Source organism: Pundamilia nyererei, unplaced genomic scaffold (assembly GCF_000239375.1).
Source record: "Pundamilia nyererei isolate P.nyererei 1_Seehausen unplaced genomic scaffold, PunNye1.0 scaffold00018, whole genome shotgun sequence".
NCBI classification, from domain to species: domain Eukaryota; kingdom Metazoa; phylum Chordata; class Actinopteri; order Cichliformes; family Cichlidae; genus Pundamilia; species Pundamilia nyererei.
In genome coordinates this window covers 4892766-4915904 of record NW_005187419.1, presented here as the reverse complement: position 1 = coordinate 4915904, position 23139 = coordinate 4892766, and the positions used below count along the sequence as shown (strand labels likewise).

The window sequence follows — 23139 nt, the reverse complement described above, 5'->3', positions numbered from 1 at the left end:
ATCGAGGAGGGGGCCTAAGGGTACATCTTTCGCCATCTTACAATGCTGTGATTGCAGCCATTCCCCAACACGCTGATCAATGGCCATGAGTACCATTCACAGTGGTTGTTGATCAATGGTCATGAAGATTTGCATAATTATGATGAAGGAACTGACCTCACTCTACCTCATATACTAGCTTTATATTATCCAGAGGTTAGAAAATCATCCTTGCTGCTTGTAAACTATCTGGGTGTATCTTGTTTTGCTGAATTCAGATGTCCAAGTCCATAAAAAATCAGTGACCATAGCATCACAAAACAAGTTATTATGAGATTGTAAGTAATGATTTTCTCTGTGTTGAACTGCTACACCCAATCCTGCTGTGTTCCTCCACCTGCCAAATCTAACTTTAACCTCTGATCACTGTCCTATTTTTCTGCTGCAGAAGGTAAAAGTCGCTCCATAGGCTAATTGAGTTGTTTAAAACCAAACAGCAGACATGCTTAGAAACTCTCTGCTGAACATTTGAGTACATAGAGGCTCTACAGCCTGTTTGTCTCTCCTCACTAGCTTGTGGAAAAGAAAACAAATGCTTGAGTTACATTCATCAAGTGGCTATTAAAATGAATGAATAATGATCTTGGACTGTAGCTGCTGCAAACAAAGTGTTTAGCATCAGATTACCAGTCTGTCAGTGTTCACAGCTTCTTTTTGCTGCGCCCAAATGCCAAATTAAAACAAGATTGGAGCTTTGAAGACTTTCGTCTACTCATGCCTTTTGTTTGCTAATGCAGCTGCTTTTCTGTGACTATCAAAATCCCAGATGAAATCCATCACAGCCCTTTTCAGCATACCTTATGCTTGGTTTTATTTGAAGTTTGTACCATTTCAAAAAGCACTGGCAAACTGTAGAAAAAGCGTGTCAGAGCTCATGTGAGATCGTCCGTGACTAAAGATCAGTGTGTATTTGCTGCAAGCAACCAAACTGTCATCAGGTATGAACGCAGAAGGAAATTCCTACTAGGGTGACATCATTATCTCCATTACTGCTATGGAAACAGACATGCCACTATCCTCCCCTGCTTGTATTCAAGGCAAAACAGTGTGAGAGTGAGGAGTGTAACAATGCTCAGTCTTATCATTTTCACGTTTTGCTATTGGCCAGCTTAAACATAAACATCAGGGTGAGGTAGTTTTCTTGGCTGGCGGCCATGAGCTGATGTAAGAATACATCTGACGCTGCAGAAGAGTCATCGAGATAAAGAGCAGCGTTTGACCTGGACACAGCTCTTTTGACATGGACACAAGGCTTAAAAATGACTGTGTGTGTGTGTGTGTGTGTGTGTGTGTGTATACACATGTAATAACATCCACAGGGAGGACTGTGGGACTCCAGGGGGTGATGTCATAGTGATTCATAACACATACACACTAATGACTCTTTTTCTCTGTCTCACACAACACATACTTTCCATCCCACATCTAATAACACTTCTTTTGTTTGTGTAACAGGTTTGGTTTTTATTTTAAAAAGACAGGGGATTTGAAAGGTCATACATTTACATTTACATGACAAAGAATGACACACAGCAACAGCACATATAGAGATACTATAATAGGCAAACCCAGCACGTTCCTCACTTTGGTAAAGATGCTCTCTGTGATAGTTACAATCTAATAACAGAAGATTAGATATTACAGACAGACAGAAAGACTAACTGTTCCCCAGGAGTTACCCAGAAGGAACAGTGTGACATGCTAAGAAATATTACTATTCCCCATGACATTTTCTCCTTTTCTAAAAGCAACTCGATGCTTTAATGACTTTAGTCCCATAGCAAAGATCATTGTGAACCATTATGACAGATAATAGGGCTCACCTGGATGTTGCACCTTTAACTAAAGGTGCAACATCAAAATTTTTAAATTATGAATGGACTTCATCTTTAAGCACTTTTCCTCTTTGATCTTCAAAGCCCTGCATGCACCTCATTTATGATTTTCGTGATAGAGTTGCTAAACTTTGAAAGGCCTTCTAACCAGGAGGGGACTCCGAGGTTCAGTGCAAAGGCGCTTTCACATCTAAACCTAATATTTTCGATTACTTGTGCTGCAGAGTTGAACAAATTTGAACTTAAAAATGAGGCAGGCAGCCAGCAGCAGGCAGGTGAGGTGAAAAAAGGCTTTCTTGGTAACAGATTTACTTCTTGTATGCAGGTTGGATCACATAGCTAGTTGGGCAGTTTTCTGTTCTCTCAATTGCTCTACAGATCTTTACATTTGTATCTGTTTGAAGTTGTGTATATTTATCTGCTAAAATGTTTCCTATAATGAACTTTCACCTCTGTACCATAGTCGGGTCTTTACCTTACAAGATAAAAAGGGGAATTTGTTGTGATTTGGCGATATATGATAAAGCTGAACTGAACCTCTCCCACAGTCTTATAATGTTTTACATGAGGTGGCACATTGATGTGCAAGAGGTAACTGATAGTTGTGTGAAGTCATATGTATGATCCCTGCAATCCATGATTTCCATTCCAATCCATTGCAGGTTTTCGTTTAAATCTACATTGCGATGTTCTTCGCAGATACTTAATGCCCAAAGTGACAATGAAAACAGCTCGTGTTAACACTGGAAAATCTATCACAAGTAGAGGAATAAGCAGGTATAACAAACACAAATAGAAATGAAGTAGTCCTGAATAAACATAACGGGGTATTAAATAACCCCACTCAGACATTTTAGTTGCTAAAATAGCTCGGGCCCAGCCTTGCACAATGTCTTTTGTGAAAGCCCACAAGCCACTGGCTGACCCACTATCCCAAAATATGGCTTCTAATGACTGTAAAGCTGTCCTGTTTATATGCTGTGTGAGTGATAATGAATAACAAAGCGTAGGAATACAAAATTTAGGGAGTGTGTAAAAATAGAATGCAATGTATGCTAACAAGGCCCAGCTAGGATGTTTTATTGTTTATGTCAGCGTGTTATTAAATCTGTTTTTCAGCCTTCATCATATTTTGTAACAAGGCGTGAAAAATAAGTGTGTTTTATAATAACCTGCAGTTTAATATACCTGCTTGTTTTTAATGTAATACGTGTTAACAGACCTCTAACAGTTACTGGTTCAGTTTAGCAGGTACAATACTGGTGAAGAAATATTACACCATAAACTGTTTCTTAAACTGCAGTGTCAATCCAGCGCAGGGTGTTAAACTTGGACTGACTGATTGGGGTCAGTGGAAACAAACTAGTAGTGATCGTGTTGCCTTCACAAAGAGTATATGGCAACCCTGACTGCAAGCATTTCCCTCACTGATGCAGAGGCTGGGCAGAAAAGGACAAGCAATAAGAATTTCAAAATGATGAACAGCTGCAAATTGATAAACACATTTGAAGCAATATAAAAACATTTAGTTGTGTTTTTAGCCTTGTTGGAAATATTTGGTGTGTCTGTTTGTCTGCTGTAGCTGGTGCTGCTAAGGTCACATTGAGTGGATTTTAAGAGCATTTTCTCAGCTTGAGTAAGAGTGAACCAAAACTGTAAAGCTGTGAGCCCGAAAGAGTAAAACCAGCGAGGTGAAATATTAAGAGTTGCTTGAATATTCTTTGGATTCTCTTCTGGGTTTGCCACTGGGTTCAATCTCTATCGCATACAAATAGTCAAGCAATAAATTCTTAATAGGAAAATAGTGATGAAAGCTGATTTAAGTCAACTCGGTATGAACTAAGACAGCATTGGACTTTGTGGGGTGTGAGTGGATGCTGGTGTGGGTAAAACAGCTTCACTGTTGGCTAACTGAGGGTTATACAGGATTCCTAATGACTTTCTGTTCCTTTAAACCACAAAAACAGAAGAGAAATACAGTCGACATGGCTTTCTGCATCTATTAGGCTGACTCCAACTGTACGGCTGCTTCGGAATAATTATAATCACAGTTTTAGCAACGCTTTCTTCATATATTGTGAGGCTTTGTGAGCATTTTAATTGCACGAGGCTTAAAAAACAGCTTAAAGAAAATAGCAGTCCCACACACATTTTATTCAGGGGATAAGCCAAGGGGTGGCAGGAGATGGCTGCTGTAGACTAGCCCTGTGGCCACCCCACATAACCAATAATGACACCTATTAAAGGGCTACTGTATGTACAAACATACTCATACATTCTCTGACCTGCAGTGATTTTCCATGCAGGAAAAATAAAAATCCATGTGACGATGGATGTAATGGTCTTAGCTTGGCCACCCCTTTAAAATGTTCTGGCTACACCACTGACTCCAGCACCAAATAACTGTGTACCGTTATACTCCAGCATGTTATTTCTTTTTTTACATTAAAGCATTGTTTATTTATATGGCTTCAATACAAGTGGTCTATGCATAGTGTGTATATTAAAACATATATCAAAAGTCCTTCAAGAGATTACAAACCTGGGCACTTTTAAAAATCTCTGTATGTCAAAATCTCCATCGTCTTGTGCTGACACGCTTCTTTGGCTAACAGCTACTTTATGTGGACTTTTACAGCACTGATTTTGTGTTTTTAGATGTTTATATATTTACTCAGGCTGTCATGTGGTATTTGATATAACAAAGATCTTTCACATTCAGGTAACTACACCACCTCCACGTAGTTGGCTGGGTAAAGCCCCTCCCACCCATCATCCTTCTTCCCTCGACACCATCCTTGGTCATCCTCATCCTCGATCTTTAGAAACTCTTCACCTGGAGGGAGGAAGAGAAAATTAATTTCTGTATTTGTTTTTTAAAACTATTGCAACATTTTTTTTAAACATCTATTCAATTCAATTCAATATTATTTATATATAACAGTCACCTCAAGGTGCTTTATATTGTAAGGTAGACCCTACAATAACACATACAGAGGAAAAACCCAAAAATCATATGACCCCATATGAGCACTTTGGCGACAGTGGGAAGGAAAAACTCTTTTTAACAGGAAGAAACCTCTGGCAGAACCAGGCTCAGGGAGGGGCGGCCGTCTTCTGCAAACAGTTGGGGTGAGCGAGGCCTTATAACCCTTATTTGTTTTGTCAGGCAAGCAACCATAAAAAAGGGGCTATGACAGTTTAAACGTATATTTTATTTAACTGTAAAATCAATGATTCAAACCATTCTGCTTAGTAATTTCATGTAATAATAGTCGTAGTACATTTGAAATAAAGCTGCTTTCAGCAAGTAAGGCACCAAAGTGCAGTTTCTCTAACGGCCACTTGAGGCAGCCTTCAAAAGCTAATACCCAAAGATTCACTGATAAAGTTGCAATCGATACATAAATATGTTTCTAGCTTTATTTTCAAGCTGATATACTAAAGTTCAGAGAAGGCAAGATGGGTAAATAAGGGCAACTAATCAAAATGTACAAAAGCTATCAAATAATCTGGGAAAACTTAAAGAGTAACAAAAAAAAAAAAGAAAAAGGAAGACCCTTGGGATTGAGACACAGATGAAAAGAATCACTAAAGGAAAAAGTAAAAATAATGCAAGGCATGAAAGGAACACAGCCTTCAACATATAAAAAGAAAACAACCAAAAGACACTAAAATCAGACCAGACCTGAAAAATGTGGTGCAGACACTAACAGAAAGATGAGATAGAGGAAGGAACTGCGAAGTATAACTGCAACGAATAGCAACCAAGACATGAAACAAAACAATGCTGAAACTCATTACCAGAATGATCGTGAACTAGAAACAGGAACCAAATAAGGCGCACTATACTAGGATAATAAAGATGTGAAACAGGAACCCAACAATAATCAAAAACTGTGAGAAAAAGAATCTAAAAACTTAAAATCAACTTAAAACATTGCGACCAAAATACGTCGGCACTGCTGGTCTCTGTATATTTCATATACTTTTGTATACTTGGATTGTTAACGGTTATTTTTTTTGATGTACAGTACAAATGAATGGCTTGACTCGACATTAATGTAGCAATGTGGCCTCTTTGAATGACAGCTTCAGGTCACTGAGAAAAGCTTTTCTGCTGTTGACCATATAGGATGCAAAAACCTAACAGAGGGTCAGTTCTGACTGGCTACCCCATTGGAATTGAAAGTTTGCAAGCCAATGAGTGTGCGGTTTCATACGACAGCTAATCCTCCACTTTGAAATATGGTATGGACTTAATTTTGTATTCAGTGTGAGCCAGAATGTGTGACTGAGCCCATACACTAGGCAGGAAAGTATTTATGTGAGCCCTGCTCCCTCTCCTCCAAATATGGTCCACATTCTAGCTCCAAAAACATGACTGCAGCCTTAAAGCCAAAGCTGAGGCTTCAAAATATGAATATACAGAGACGCGGCTGAGTTCACAGTGACGTCATTCATCTTGCAGTGTTTACCTGCTTTAAAGGACAGCTCATCTGTCTCCTGGCCGACGTAATCATACAGAGCTCTTACTTTCACTCCCCCGATCATCACGCTGTCAGTGGAAAAAAGAGAAGAAAGAGATTAATCTTTGATTGCTTCAAAAAAAGCTAGACAACATTAACAGGTCCCGTTCGGAATAATATCCTCACCTCTTCTCTATTGTTCCTGATTTTTCCACTTCTTTTTTCCCTTTTTTGCTTTTCTTTTCAGGTGTCCATTCCTGAAAAAACATTGGAATATAAGTAACATAAATAAAGTGCACAGAGTTAAACTTAAAATGCTGGAAAATAAAGGGAAATACCTGGAAGTGAGGCCAGTCAGTTGGCATGCCCGGGCCGTGGGTGTTTTTCCACCAGCGAAGGTCCTCTTGCTCATCGATGGCCATCAGTGTGTTGTGGAGCTCATTGTACACGGCCCGCACACTAAATGCCGAGAAATAAACACAAAAATCTCAAATTTGATTTTAATCTATGCTGATCCGTTCCTAAAATTTTGCTGGAAGAGATCATCTCTCCTCTAAAAGTCCTACTTATCAAAAACAGTCGTGCTGTCTCGTGTGAATTTTGAATATTTTCCACAGCTCTTTTCTCACATTTAGCTTCAGAGAGGTTCACACTGCTGGAAATACCCTGTGTCCTTTAGGTATAGTATGCCTCATAGTACTTAATAAACACCATGCTATAAGAAACCCAATGATCTGGAATATATGTTACAAATTTTATGTGTACTCTGGATACTGATGATTATATAATTAAAAACATACTTAATTCACTTACACTGCAATCCGGGACACTTTAAGTTAAGTGTTCCCCCCAAATTAAGCAGATTAATAGTGTATATAATTTCTCTCCTCTCCCTGTGGCTTTGGCTCATTTTTATAAAGTAATTAAGTTGCCATCGTATCCAGTATTTCCTTTATCAGAGTAGAAGAGAGTCGGTGATGTGCTAATATGTAGTGGTATAGCTTTTAATTAGAGGTAAATTAAGTCAAATTATTGATTTCAACATACTTAACTCTAAAGACAGCCCGACACAAGCTGCAGGGTTCAAACATAAGACGAATCTGTGCTACTTGTTTAATCAAATACATCAATCCTCTAATCAGCAGCGGCAGCAGCACCTTTTCTCAACACCGCACACGTACAAAGCACCGTGCTTCACCTCTCATTGTTGGTAATGTCCAGGTGTTTGTGGATGGAGAGGAAAGCCTGTTTGAGAAATACAATCCTCTTGCGCTCCTCCTCCTGTGATTGGTCAAAGACGGACTCCATCTCCTCCATGTAGCGAGGAGCATAGTTGTTCACCTCCTCCAGGACCTTCTCGTAGCGGGCACGGACCTGGAAGTATTTCAAACCAAATTGGCAAATAAAACTTGAGCGGTGGAAATCTAACTGTCAAAAAAGCAAAACAAAAATTGTATTAAATGTGTGTCGAATGTCTTACACAAAACATTTCATCCCACTAAAAACATGCGAAACAAAGAACTTCAACAACAGTCTTCTAAAAAAAAAAGCTTTGATAAACTGAAGCTAGCTCGCCAAGATAAACAAAACCATTTCAAAATGATTTCACCAGGTTCAGTCAGGTGATTAACTGATATAAAAATATTAACAAAGCAAAAAATTGCAACATTTAACCTCCCATAGACTATGCAGTCATAACTGGTAATGAATTTTAACTTGATATAACGCTTCACCCCAGTGCTGACATCACACGTTTCCTGTGAAGTAGACATTATTACAGTACAACAGCAGAAACCACGTCATAAACTTGTGAGAGGATATGAAGATGACTGATTTAAACCACACGAAACATTTCCAGCACTCTTGCACTCCTTGGTCGCTCCACTCTGTCCCGTTTGTGTAATTTGACTGTTTTCTGCGCTACTCTGGAGACTAACTATGCTGCTGATTGGTGCTGGCACCTGTCCGTCATCCTGCCTTCCTCAATTGTTTGCTCCTTCTGTGTTTTACCTGCTGCCACTTTGATTCATCTGGCGCCGTACTCCAACCGCAGCGGGGCTAATTATTGCAGCTGCTTTAAAAGGGGCTGTCAGGCCAGGGAGCAGTCTTTTCCATGTTTGGAATGGTTACTTGTACTTTGGTCACGTAATTTATAGTGAAGGGTTTACGCCTGCTAGGTTCTGATTCATCAACCTGCTTGTTTTGCTCTCCACTTGGGGGATTTGTAAATTAGGAAAGGTAACAGTACTTCTACTTATTGTTCACTACACAGTTAGATTCCTTTTATTAGAGATACTAGTAATAAGGGTCTTTCTTTTCTCTCTAACGTTTGCTTTGGACAGGCTAGTAAGACGTGTAATTAATTTCTTTGCTTTTGATAACTAGAATACAGATATTACATACTTAGCATGTGGAGTTGCATCCACATGCCCTCTGATTTATTAGTTTAAAACCATAAAGGAACACAATAACCTACTTAACAGTCACTAAACCTTTTCCCTGTGGTTTATTAATGTCACTCCCCTTTCTCTTGGTAAACCAGGATTGTAACAGGCACCCTTCCACCAAGCATCAGTGGTGGGGTACGGATCTACTCAGATTCCAAAGTGAGATTCCTTAACTCATCATTCATGCTTCACCTGTTTTAATTAATTAATAATTATGCAATAGTATTTTTTTTTAATGCTCCGTGGCCAGAAACTCCACAGTGCACGTAAGACAAAACTTACAGAAAGTTCAAGAAAACAAAATTAAAAAAATAAGAAAAAAAATAAGAAAGCAGTGACATGTGGTGTGCACCTTCTCGGCCTCCTGTTGAGCCACTTCTCTCTCCTCCTGGATCTTCTTCTGTTTGTCTATGGAGACGTCCGGGTTTCCCTGAGCGTGTGCCTCTCGCTCTCTGGCTACCTGCTCTTTACGGCTCACTTTATGGTATGCTCTTCTTGCTTTATCCAGCTGTGGATGCAAACCAAAGCACAGACTGACTATATGGAGTCAATGCACAATAGATAGGGATAGAAATACACCGATTACACTAACACCAGGAATCATACAATTCACTTACAGGCACTTCAGAGGCACTTAAGCTAAGATGCACCTGACTCTGAAAAGCACATTACTGAATAAATTCATTTTGAAATAGCAGTGCATTAACTTCCTGTTTTCTAAATATAGTATTTGAATTGAGGCCATTTACTTAATGAGAAACCATCTGCGATGCCACAGTCACTTCTAGTACATATGAAAAATTGATCCCCTAAGGGCTCGTCTTTTGAGGCAAAATTATATTTTTGATGCATGTCCCTTGCTGCTCTCATTTCACTGTAAGGTACAGATTCAAGTGGCTCATTGCATCAGAACACAAACACTCTTGAGAACTGGGTTTCTGGCACTGGCACAAAATAAGGCTTGGGAATGTCACAGAGAAAAGGCTCCCAGAAGCGAACATTAAAATGTCATGATGACCAGAGCTGTCTGGAGTGGAGCTGTGAAGCCATGGACTGTATATAAAAGATGTATTGATGCCCTCTAGTGGTTACAGAGACTTTACATGGACTCCACTAGCACTACGTTAGACTCCAGAGTAAACCTCCAGAGAAGCTAAGCAAAATGAAGTTAAGCAGGAAGTAGCAAAAACTGTAGTTCCTCTGTTGACCACTTGAGGCTGGCTTCACGAGAGTGAGTGAATCTCCACAGACTTCCATGTTAAAATGTTCAACTAGTGTGTGTTGCACCTGGGTAGTTTATCAGTTTATGAATGCAACTTGCGAACCAAACATGCTAGCATTCACTGATTACTTAGCATCCTTTTACTCATATAAAGTGCAACAACAACATGGCAGCTGACATTATGGCTTCAAAATGCAGAGTTCAAAACCAATGTGTAATCTCAAGATGGCTACATCCTCATTTTATATATTATCAACAGTTACACTGCTAATAAAACATGTAGCCTCTCAGGTCTGATAAATGAAGCTAATGTGGTTGCTAAATCTTTAGAAATCTAAAACAAAAACACATGACTTCAACCTCTCTGATCACTTTGGGGTTTTAACCACTAGAAAAACTAACAAAAAAATTATTAGCTACGTTTTTCTTTAGGAACAGGTGTATTGCTGCTGGAGCGCGAGAACTACACTCCACTTTTATCTCTCAAAATCAGGAAGAAAAATATTGCATCGGTGAAGCTTATTTCATTAAAGATTTCATTAAATGAGAAATAATTTCAAAATGGTAAATGGACTGGTTCTTATATAGCGCTTTTCTACTCTTCTGAGCACTCAAAGCGCTTTACACAACTTGTGCATTCACCCATTCACACCAGCACATTTTTCTAGATGCTTTCTAAGTAACATTCATACACATTCGCACTCTGATGGATGCTTCAGAGAGCAACGTGGGGTTAGTATCTTGCCCAAGGATATTTGGCATGCAGACAAGGAGCAGCCTACAATCAAACCACCGGCCTTCTGGTTAGTGGCTGATCGGCTCTGCCACCTGAGCTACAGCCAAATGGTCAAAATGTTGATTAAGTAAAAATGTGAGTGAGTGAGTAAGATGGTAGCGGTCTTCAAAAGCCTCCAGGCTGCAAGTTTATTGTTAATTTACATATCAGTAAATACAAATTCTATATTTTTTAAGACTGAATTTGGGAAGAGCTTAATTAAATGTAAAATAATACTGTACGTTTTGAAACTGCTTCTAAAACAAAGTGCTCAAAGAGGCAAAAAGCATGCGTGCAGAAAAAAGAAAAATAAGAACATATTGTTCAAAGATTATCCCAATCAAAGCAGTGTGACAAATAACAGCTGCCACAAGCGCCAAGACAAACTGTACTTTAGTGGCTGCCTCAGTATGTAATTTATTGCTTCACCACATACTAAACTAACTTTAACGTGGCATTTTATATCTTTGTACGCAGCTCAGTGACTGAGATCAGACAAAAGCTTTTAATTAATATGACGATGTGTAACTACCATAAACAAATCTGGAAAAAAATCTGACCTTTTTAAGTCGTTTGGCCCACGGCTTCTGAGCACGTGCAAACCCCGTCTCAATGTCGTGGGACTCCTTGAAACCCCCAAATAACTTCTTGTGGAAGGTGTCCTTCTGCCAGGTCCTGACCCGGTCCCCATCCTCCGACACCAGGGAGCGACAGATGGTGGCGTGTAGGGCGGCAAGCCTGTCGGCGGAGGACAGAAAACACTGCCAAGCCTTCATAAGAGAGCCATATAGAGGACCTGAGGGAGGGAGGAGGAGAAGAAGATGACACACCATTAAAATTACTGTTGTATTTCAGTAATAATTGGGACATGATTTTGAAATAAGATCATTTCCACGTTCATCATATGTGTTGCGGTTACTGATCTTACTAGAGTCCACCACCGGCTTCCACTTGTTGCTCCATTCACTGAGCTGCTGGGCGTACTGCCTCTCCACGCGCGCTCTCTCTTGGAAACACGCCACTATGTCATTACAGGCCTGGAAAGCATCTTCTGTTCGCTTCGCAGTGCGCTGGTAGTTCCCAGGCTGCCAGGACACAAAGAGAGAGGAAGATTTGCTTTCCACATCATAAACACATGAAGTGGATGGAAGTTTAAATTGATTTGATGCTTTAAAGTCTAAAGTTTTTTAATTTTTTGGCTTTAAAAAGTTAGAAGTTAACAAAAAATGTTCCAGTGTTTAGTGATTCAGTTTCTTTTATTTCAATGCCAGAGAATCCAAAACGGTACATTTGTTCAGTGTATTCTTGGAAATATGGAGACCCAAAACTGAATAACACAAACAAAAAGATTACTCCAACTGGTATTACAAGCACACTGCTACTGTTGCGTGTTACTACTACTGCTTCTAATTTGTAATATTAGTAACATATACCGTATTAAAAATAGACTAATATTATAAGTAGAAATATTAGGGCAAATATCCACTGCCTGAAGCTTCGTTTTTTATAGTAACTGAGTTTTGTTGTTTAGATTACTCAAAGCAGACCTATTATGGTCATTTCCAGCGCCATGTTTTTAATCTCAGGCTCTACTAGAGTAGCTTAGTATGTGTCACAGTTTAAAATAATCCTTATTTAACCTATGATGGATCTTGGTGCAGACCCTCAGTTAATCTTGTGTCCACCCCCTTTCCTTTAACCTAGCCGTCTTCTGATTGGCTGCCCCTCGTAAACAGAAGGTTTGAACAGCAAGTCATTTTGTCCTCAAGAAAAGGGAATTCAAATCTTTGTCTAAATTGTAAATAAATTTGCCACATATTTTAAGGGTAACTGTTTAACTACATTTAGTACAGTTTAAACCCTCAAACCCTTGAATGGAGCCGTGGATCCTGCATGTTCAAACCTTACTGCATTCTACTAACATATCAGAAGCAATTTTCCTGGCAACAACTAATAATCTATACTCAAAATGAGATTTGATTGCAATACTGTGGAAGCTCATTGAGAGAGAGGTGAGAAGATTGAGCCCTCTCTTAACTGTTCCCTTAATATATGACTGCTCTCAGGAACTGCAAACAAAGCTTGGCTTTGTTTAAAGCATGGCTTTAAACAAAGCCTCCAAAACATCTAAAGCTCATCTAAAGCTCACTAATTACATTTTGTGTTTAAAACAATGATTTGTTTTAATGGTTTTGTGCCAGAATATTTGTTAGCCAGAAACTGTAACTTTCTGGAGGTTTGCTGTCAGTTGCTTCAGCTTTCTGCAATGCTAAGCAGACTCCAGCTGCACACATTCACTCTACATATGTATAGTAAATATATATAGTATTGATTTCATTTACTTGTGTGTGTTTCTCTAAATGATCCTCTAAATCATTGTCATAATGACGTCTTACTAAGTTCCACTGAATAATGCACAGTACCACAGCTAAATGAAATACACCCATTACCGTCTTCCTGTTAATCGTGTTGTGCAGACGTTGGCTGCAGTTAAATCTGGGGTACAGCAGAGGGTGCTACCAAGGATAAGAGTGAATTGAGCTAAACAGCTAAAATAATTATTTCCACATGCTTCTTAATAAAATACCAACATGAAAAGAAAATTGAATTTTATTTTACTTTTCACAAATAACGTATGGAAAACTGTCTGACCAGATGATGACTGCTACGTGAGACTCTTGCTGCTGTTTAATGCATGAAATCAAAATGTTGGATTCAGTAAGTGAAAGCATCCCCTATGAAACTGAAAGTCCACATAAGCGTGATTTCTTGAATGTTTAGTATTCCTTTGTTTTGTAGTACAAAAGACAAATATTAGGTAGAAATGCTACCCTTCCATCATAGTCCTTCCATAGCTGTGACGCTGCAGCAGCAATGTAAGGCTAATCCTCCCACGTGCCACGAGTGACACTTCACTGGCACTGAGTTTTCCCTGGTAGCACAAATGCCGGCCACAGTGTGAGGCGCGGTCGAAGCCCGTCCATAAAAAGCCAGACAGAGTGAGGACAAGAGAGCAGCAGAGGCAGGGCCCTAAATGTAATAACATCTCTGAAGCAAGTGTGTTGTTTGTGGATGTGGAATTTGGAAATCTCTGCAATTTTCCTGGCAGCTGTCATCAGCTCCTTCTCAGCACTGACTCCTACTCTCTTTTTCACTTTCTGTCAGACTCTATCTGGTTGTCACTGACACATTTAGACAGCTGCTTCAGTGTGATTGTTCGCCATGCTGTTTTAAATTACTTGAGGCAATATAGTTGATGTAAATACCACAAAAAAAAGACATGAGTGAACAAGACGTCCCTAAAGCCAATGTTTTACCTGTCAAACACACATGTAACTAATAACCTCAATATTGGGGCTCTGGTTACAGGTTTTGTACGTTTTGGCTCACAGACATGGCTTACTTGGATAGCTCCAAGAGACTATAGTAAAACTGTCTGCGTGCTTTCAGTGCGTCATATACTTTTGGATACTGTAACACAGAATACGCTTCTTTACTTATTTTCTTTGGCAAATTCAGTGTAAGATGATAAGCCTCCAGAGTTACAACAACAGCCTTTTCTTCCAATGTCCAAAGTCTGTAATGGGACTCTTAATTAGTAGTTAATTAAATGCAGGGACAACAGAAAGGTCAGTTGTTGTTTGTGAAAAGTAGTGCTAGCAGCAAACATTAAACAAATATGCAGTTTTGTGCAGGGCATCTTTATTATAATGTGACATTTTTCTTAACTCATATTATCTCTTTTTCATTCTAATTGCAAATGATTTGTTTACTAATCCTGCATTTTAATGTTTCTGTTCAAGTGTAGTTTAGAGTGCTTCAAAGAGTGCTGCACGTAGAAGGACAAAGACCCTGAATGTAAAAGTTTTTCATTGTCTGTATTAACACCCTTCAAAAAAAGCAATCAGAGCCCTCAGTGTGCCTTTAATAAAACACTGTAGTTTTAAATGCTTTAATCACGAGGAGTGTTTCACACAAGCGCCCTCCTCCTTCCTCCTCTATCCTTCCTTTCTTTTTGCCTCTGTTGTGGTTTGCACTGACTTTCCTCACTCGTCTGCGAATTAAGCAGAAACAGCTGAGGAATCCAGTTTGAGGCCAGCGGCAACGCTGCAGAGACCCAGTTGGCCAATAACCGAGGCAGATGCAAATCCGCTACTAGAGAATCAGTCCAAGCAACAAAAGCGGTATCGAAGGAAGTGACTAAAGACTTCTGCTGAAAAAAAATTACCTCTCATATAAATAAATGATCGCATTCAAACTGTTAAAAGCCTGGCGAGTTTTCATTATAGAACTGCATTAGTGTTAAATGTAGATGAATGGATGGGATGATGAAATTGACGTGTTCCAGATTTTATGTTTCACAACCTGCATATGTGTGTCAAGTCTACCACAGTAGACGCTGCTCTGATGCTTCGTAGCTGTGATAAAGTTTTAAAGTAAATGTGTAATAAGTAAAAGGTAGTGAAAGCAAAGGCAGTAAAAGTATTAATAAAAGATGAAATGGCATAAAAGAAACATTTCCAGACGATACTCCAAAGTGACTTTACCGCAACTCAAGCAAAGAGCAGATGACAGATTCAGGGAAAGCGAGTCAAAAATGTTTGTTCTAGAAAGGAAAAGAAAGTCTGTTACAAATCAAACTCTTAAATCTTTAGTTTTCTACTTGAAAACAAGTGAAAATGTGTTAGAAATATGTGATAATCGCATTTTTACTTTAGTAGCAGACATGCAGGTGTCACAGAATGCCCTTATTTAATATAACAAAGCATATAATAGCATATATAATCCCTTTATATAACTGTGGCATTAATGTTTTAACCCCTTAGCAGTCCAATTAGTCCCCTAAACCATCCAATGTACCGTGGGCGGTACGTCCGACTGCTAACAGGTTAAAAGGGACATGCACTGGGTCCAGAGACTGTTATCACTATGTATAAAGTTGAGGTGACTTTGCCAATGCAAAACCGAAAAGCTGAAGTTTGCAGTATAATGACAGGCAGGCAGCCTTTGAGCACGGCGGCAGGATGACACAGACGGGAACTGGCCTGGAAACACATCCAGCACAACAGGAGGCTTCCAAATTACAGGAGGGGAGAGATGAAAGTGGGGCAGCCAATTGAGGCCAATAGCAGACAAAGCCAATATTAAAGCGGCAGCACACTCAAATTAGACAGTCAGGCACTCTGAAGTGTTTACAGCCTTAAAATATGGTGGCAAAACTGGGCTATGACTGGTAAACAGAGTGTACGGTAGTTCACAGAGATGGGTATATGGCCGATATGCTGTGTGTACATTTAGGCTTCGGTGAGAGAGATAATGCTTAGGATTTATCTTTGATGTTTGTGGAAACAGGTCTGTTCTACAGACTGTTTATTTTTCTCATTCTGTCTATGTTGGTGCTGTGAAATAAAAGCCACTTTTGTATTGTATATAAAAATGCAGCAGAAGGTCTAAACTTGATCCCTATTTTCCTTTTGTGCTGCAGATTTTATTCTGTACCTCTCTGATGTCTCTGTTTAGTGTGAAGCTGCAGCCTGTTAAATGAGCTCGGCACTTAGCCTGCAGCCTCGTTATCACTGCACCAGGTAAAGAAACGATCTGGGACTGGGACACATCCATCATTAATATATCAGCGTGTCCTAAGTGTACTGTTGTTTTCTTATGGATTAAATAAACATGTTAATTAGCAACATCTGGAGATGCTGGTGGAATAAGTGTAACAATGTAATATAACCAAGAACTTTTTAGACTTCTTTTTGATACAGTTTGCACTGAATGGATCCCGATGGACGTGTAGCCCATTTTGGAGAGGAGGTTTTGAAACAGAAAATATAGTTACATTTTTAGATGATTTTTTAACTTAATATCTTTCTTTCTTAAGATTTCATTTTGACAGTTTTGCAGGGAAGCGTAGAAAGGAAAGAGGAGGAGCGAGAGTGGACTCAAACTCAGGCTTCTGCACTTCAGACATAAGGTAGAGACAACTGCTTAACTGAACCAGCCAAACCAGAACCCTAAGTAAGGCCTTTCTGTCAGTACTGGGAACACTGAGGCACCATGAGATACTTTACAGCACTCGTCAATTTATATTTATTCATCAAGCAGCAGCAGACCCCCTGATAGCAGTCACCTTCAATCACCACAGCCAGCTGCTTTGTGTATACATGTGGAAGTTTCTGTTATGGCTTGACTTCTAACATCTGTTTTAGTTGTCATTTGGAAATGTGTGCTTAAGAAAGTGTGTCACGTCCAAAGACAGAAAAAAAATGGAGAAAGCTTCAAGGTCTGAAAAGTGAAGCCAGCTTGAAAGTGCGTAAACCTGATTTCTTTTTTCATGTGCACCAGGGGGTGATACCCGTGGCTGCAGAAAGACCTCGTGTCCCATATAATTCAGTGGCAAGACAGTCCTCTGTAAACACTTTTCTGATAAGTTTATGGGCTCAGTCAGCGATTTCAGCCCGTACTGAATAAAACATTAAATCCATTTTGTTTTAGAAAGGAGGATAATCCAGGATACGCTTGTCTCATCTTTGTGGTCCTGATGTAAATTCTTCACAAACAAATTAAGATGTATTAGCAGAATGCAAGCATTTCAGGTTTCTTTTTTTTTCTCTACAAGGAGCTGCATAGAATTATTTCAGCTGTATTTTCATTTGCTACATACGGGCTGTCACTGCTGCTCCTGAGACTGAATTTCGGCCAGTTATGTTCCACAATGGGATCAACAGGAAGTGAAATGGCTCCCATAGTTCTAAGGCTAGCTGGTGGCACGATATTAAGTATATATATCAAACTATTCTGTTAAGTCTCATGCAAAAAAAAAGAGCACAAAAAAACAAAGAAAATAACTTTCTGTGAAAGCATTAAGTTTTTATAGGAAAAAACATTTTTTATATGGTCCCCAGACTCAGTCCAGACAAACACATAGAATAAGTCAATGAGCCAAAAGCCTTCAGCGAGAGCTGTGTTAAATCCTTGCGAGGCAGTTCGGAGAGTAACTATTCATACTTAAAAATGAAAACACAGCCTTGTTTAAAAAGTCGTGTTGCCTGAACGACAAAACTCTGGACTGTTTTGGCTGCATGTTCGCTCAGACTTGAGATACGGGGGGGAGCTATCTTGTGTAGTATATCTCCCTGTCCCATCATAAGGTATAAACATGTAAACACACAAAGCCAGAGCCCCGCACACACACAGAGTACACATACCATCCAGAAGCTGCGATTGTAGGCATCTTCAAGGCTGTTTTCTGATGGCAAGGTCGACATCCTGTTTTCTGAGAAAGTAAAGAATATCTGATTAGTTTGGACTATATTTTCTATCATGCTGCTTTTCAATATGATCTTTATGTAGCTGCCATTATCACCTTTCATTTATTGGCTTTAGATTGTTGCAGCTTCAGTATTTGGGACAAATGTTTGAAATAAGGGACACGTTTAGCCAAAATTATTTTCAGGTACAAAATGTAGATACTTCATCAAATTTAATACTTGAGTTCTTGTTTTATCAGACATGCCCCACAGACCTGACATCACTAACACCACTGTTATAATGGTTACATGATAAACTACTGGATAAAACAGGGATTTTACTTTTATAAATTTAAGCTGCAAATATTAATTTAAGCTAATTACCAGTCCACTCTGTTATTTTAAATGTAGTTATTTTTACATATTCACTGTTTTCAAGTCTTTATCTTTTACTTTTATGTATCTATTTAACAATTTCCTTGGTTACTTTTGATGGACTGTTTCTCTGTCTACTGCATTTAGCTATCCCTTTCTCCTTGTTGTGTTTTTCAGTGCTCTTAGTGATAGCTCAGTGGGTGGAGATAACTCTAAATTAAATCAGCCCTTTTATATAATAATGTATTTGATCAAATTACCACTTCCCATAAATCCCTTGGCACCAACATGATTCACCACTGGCACAAGTGCTCCGGGTTGGAAATCAATTCTCTCCTGCTATTTTAGGCTCCATGACATGAAGGCATTTCATATCTGTTCAGATAAATAACTAGTTCAACACATGTCAGGACCCATGTGAGACTATACAGCAGGTGTAACACAGTGACTGAATCAAATATGGAGGCTTTGTACGCCCATCTAAGCGTTGGAAGTTGACGTGCACGTTAAATAGGACCGGGATAGTGCAGAAGCTCTGACAACACCAGCAGACATGGACTGTCCTCTCCCAGCATTCCCAGCTTCTGAAACATGAGCTATCCGAAAATAAACAGGGGCTAAGGGTCGGCACATCCTATCACACACTCATTTTCTTCCCATGCTAGTCGCGCTTTGCTCATTTAATATTGACCCATAAACATCACACTTTCTTTGAACGTAATCATGCTCTTAGCTGAGTGTTACTTTATGTTCATGTGGTTCTACCTCAAAAAAAAGAGAAAGTTTTCCAGTTAAATATTTAAGCACACAGCAGCTTTGCTTCAAATCCTCGAAGCACCCAAAAGCTGAACTCCACCCTGACAGAGCCTTCGTGACTGGCCTGTTTTTCCTGCCTGCAGACATCTCCCCTCATGGCTCCGTTATGCTCACAATTAGATTCAATGATCTTCCCTCAACATCCTGCTGTTCACGGGGCATCACATGCTCCGCTAAGAGAATAATGTCCTGCCTCTTCCTGGCCTCAATCTGCCTCAGTTTGCTTCATCACCACCACTGAGGACTTGTAAATTACGCAACCCAGATCTCTGCAAGAGGTCATGAAAATAAAGAATACCCTCTCTTTTAACCCGTTTGACCCTGACTTCCTTTCCCTCTTGCTTTCTGGCTTTCCTCATTGTATGACCAAGTTTCCAGATAAAATGTGGGAGTGGGGTAGCTCCCGTCATGATATTAATTAATGTGACTGCACAGTTTACTACAAACGGTATACTTTTTACTACGTTTTAGAGTTGCAACCACACTACTTGTGTCTGTGTAATAGCAGATTTATGTATAAATCCCTTATAAGCTGGTAGGAAAGTAAAATCTTTAACCTCCATTCTGGGTTAGCTGTGACTGACTTGTATGTCTCTCCTCAGGTTTATCAGCCTTATGCTTCAGTTTATGTGTTTAAAAAAAAAGAAAGAAAAGTATGCCGTGCAACTCTGTATCTACTGGGAATGTTTTGTTAGTGACATAAGCCTTTCAACAATGATTTCATAACTCCTTAAATCGATTTTGAGATCCTCTAAAAATGTGGGACTGGCCTAAAGATTTAAAAACCTCCAGAAATATTTATATAAAGATGAAATAAAGTGATCCCTAGTGTCATTTCCAGTTAGCTCACTGTGACGTCTGTGGTATTAGTGAGGCATACCCCATTACTTCTTACTTTCTGACTTTAAATAAGCCACAAACTATGCATCACGTGGTTGCTTTTTCACACAAAAAATATACTACTACTTACCGCCTACAAGCACAGATCTATATCCACCATGAATCCTCCAGACTTTGTATAATATATGTGCATGTCAGATATAAAATTAGCTCCCCCCGATTCTAAAAGGTTCACGATTGATTATCAGTATCTTGCATTAACTCAGACTTCATGGATCTAAAACTCCAACTTCTTCACTTGAAAACCCAACCAGCTGAACCCAGAGCCCGTTCAAGTCCATCTGGAGCTTTGATCCAACCAAACTCTCTCACCCCTGTATGCTGAACGCACTTTTGCACACACACTCACTCCTCCCTCTGTCCCCGTTTCATCTGTCACGCATAACTCAACACACACGCATTGCATAGAGGAAATATATAGCAACAACTGAACACAGAGCAGAAATAGGAGCGCCGTCACTCCATCTGATGTCACTGAAATGCATCCATTCAGCCATGGCAGGCTAATAGTTTCCTTACCTCTGAACGCTGGGGCCCCTCTCTCATTCACCCCCTGCTCTCTTCTTTTGTTTGCCTAGTTAAAACCGTTTTTTCTTCCCGTCTCCAGTCTGTGTGGAGTCTCTCAGGCTCTTTCCCTCTCTGTCTAGTCTTCTTTATGCTCTTCCTCACTCTCTCCAACTTTGATTTTTCCACCCCTGTTGGACAGTGTTGCTCCTGCTCTTCCCCTTTCTTTGGCCCACTGTTTGTGTCAGATGAGTTGGCTTTTTTTCCCCCTCCCTTCCTCCTTCTCCTCTTGCCTCCCTCCCTCAACGTCTCTCACTCTCTCTCTCCTCCTCTCTCAGTAAAACAGCTGCAGGAAGCGTATTCCTCTTGTTCTTTGTCAAATATCTACTTTGTCTTTTTCCCTTTCATTTGGTCACTTTACCTCCCTCACACCACTGTTAATGAAGTGTGGCAGAACATTGGTTTGGGGTGTTTCTTTGTGTCTGTGTGTGTGCATCTCTAAGTGAGTCAGACAATAGCTGAGTCACCCAACTAAAGTTTATGTTTGGCATGTGTGTTTGGGAGTTAATAACCCTAGTAACCACCTTTTAGAGTTTTAAAAAGAAATACAAAGCAGCATGGCCAGATAAGGAAACTCCATCTCTCTGCGCTTGCCTTTAACCCCCTTTTTGCTCCCCACTATTTTCCCTTGGGATCATTTGGTAGGCCTGCTTCCACAGCTGGAGGATACATCCGGTGTGTGAGTGTGCATATGTGCATGTTTATGTGTTAAAGGCAGAGCTGTTTGAGTGCAAAGCCCTCTAAAGAAAACTTGCCCGCACTCACATATGTTGCTTTTGGTGACATAAAGCCCCGTGCAGTGCTGAACTCATGAAACTTCTCCTTGCCAGAACATGCCATGTAAATAACTAGACAGCTGTACATTGCAGTGCTTACACACAGCTGCAACCTGCTGTTAGGAGACAGTAATCCTATGCTGGGAGTACTATAATCAAATGTGGAAGCATAGGAGACAGATATCATGACAACACCGTGAGATCCTGTCATTAAAATGATAATAGACATAAATGTCAACACCTGATGTCAGATCCCACTCAAACAGTACAATTGTATTCACCATGTACACTTCATATGTTTAACCCTCAAACAGCCAAGATGTTTTAGTGACTAAAAGGACCCAGTGTGTTAAAGTTTTGTGTTTATCATGTGCTGTTTCCCTTGTGCAAGACGTATTGCACATATCTGCAACATGGAGTTAAAAAAAAACAAAAAAAAACTGTAACAGTGTCAGGAGTTTTCCTGTAATGCAACTCAGGTCAGAATAAATGACACTCAGACAGGTTTGCAGGTTTAACGTGCACACGGGTGAGAGCTCAAACGGATTTCCCAGAGGAACCCACCCGAGGGATTAATAAAGTTCTATCTAATCTAATCTAATCTAATCTAGACTCACACTCCGCAGCAGTTACCACCCTTTATTTATACTCAAGCATGTTTGCGTCACAGACACATGAGTGGAAGAGATAACATACAAAGGTAGAGACTTCATCACAGATACATGAGTGGAAAAGATAACATACAACAGTAGAGACTTTATGCTGAGTTTTGCACAGTGTAACTTCTCTAGTAAAAAGAGCAAACACATCTAGAGAACCTCAAATGAAATGTACTTCTATACATAAACATAATAAAATCTTTCAACAAACACTAAGTCACATTTATTTAGGAATCCTTGTCTCTTCTTCTTACAAAGCAAATTTTCTTGTTTCAATAATACCACAAAATCATACTTTTTAAATTTCAGGCATGTTTTCAAATATCCTTGCATCATGTTCATCCCAAAATGCAAATGAACTGGTGACTCAGTAACACAGAAGTCAACATAGTCAGGCTGCTCTTTCATCGCCTGTTTCTTCCAATTTAATTTAAAACTTTTTTTTTTTTTTGTATTTGAGGAATATTTTAAAATACTTTGTGCAGAAAAAAGCTCAGAATACTTATACATTAAAATATCTGAAAATTGGGACTTTAAAAGTGAGGTGCACTATGTGGAATAGTTACAAACAAATATAAATATATTTCAAAAATAGCCCAACTCCATGCATGTGTTTGGACTGTGGGATGAAGCCAGAGAACCCAGGTAGACACTAGGAGAGCATGTAGACTTCACAACCCAAGACCTCCTTCACCACAAGTCACAGACTTTGGTCTATTGTAAATGACGACTCATCCACCTGCATTGTTTTATAGTCCCAACGACTGCAGAAAACAACAGCCAGCCACTGACCACATTTTGGGACCTATGAATAAAACTGCCCTCTACTGGTTACTAAGGGTAACTGTACCTGCAACCCTCTGGTCTAGCCTTAACTTTAATGGTAATAAAGTAGTAATATAGTAGTAATCAGTAGTAATCAGCACCGGCTCCCCTCAGGGCTGTGTTCTTTCTCCTCTGCTCTTCTCCCTGTACACCAACTGCTGCACCTCCACCCACCAGTCTGTCAAGC

At 39.6% G+C, this 23139-nt stretch overlaps 1 protein-coding gene across 2 annotated transcripts; it reads right to left on the bottom strand.

Annotated features, from left to right (window-relative positions):
* Window positions 1-1504: 1504 nt before the first annotated feature.
* On the bottom strand, window positions 1505-20874 carry LOC102205678 (protein kinase C and casein kinase substrate in neurons protein 3). Of its 2 annotated transcripts, none has more exons than XM_005726262.1 (10): window positions 20648-20874; window positions 17996-18063; window positions 11716-11872; window positions 11348-11583; window positions 9143-9298; window positions 7542-7717; window positions 6682-6802; window positions 6530-6600; window positions 6353-6432; window positions 1505-4710 (listed from the first exon to the last, which is right to left on the bottom strand). In XM_005726262.1, exons 2-10 carry the CDS (start codon window positions 18053-18055, stop codon window positions 4601-4603), a joined length of 1167 nt encoding a protein of 388 aa, XP_005726319.1. In that variant the 5' UTR covers window positions 18056-18063; window positions 20648-20874; the 3' UTR covers window positions 1505-4600. The 2 variants fall into 2 exon arrangements, with proteins under 2 accessions (XP_005726319.1, XP_005726318.1); XM_005726261.2 differs by lacking the exon at window positions 20648-20874 and adding an exon at window positions 20199-20523.
* Window positions 20875-23139: the final 2265 nt, after the last annotated feature.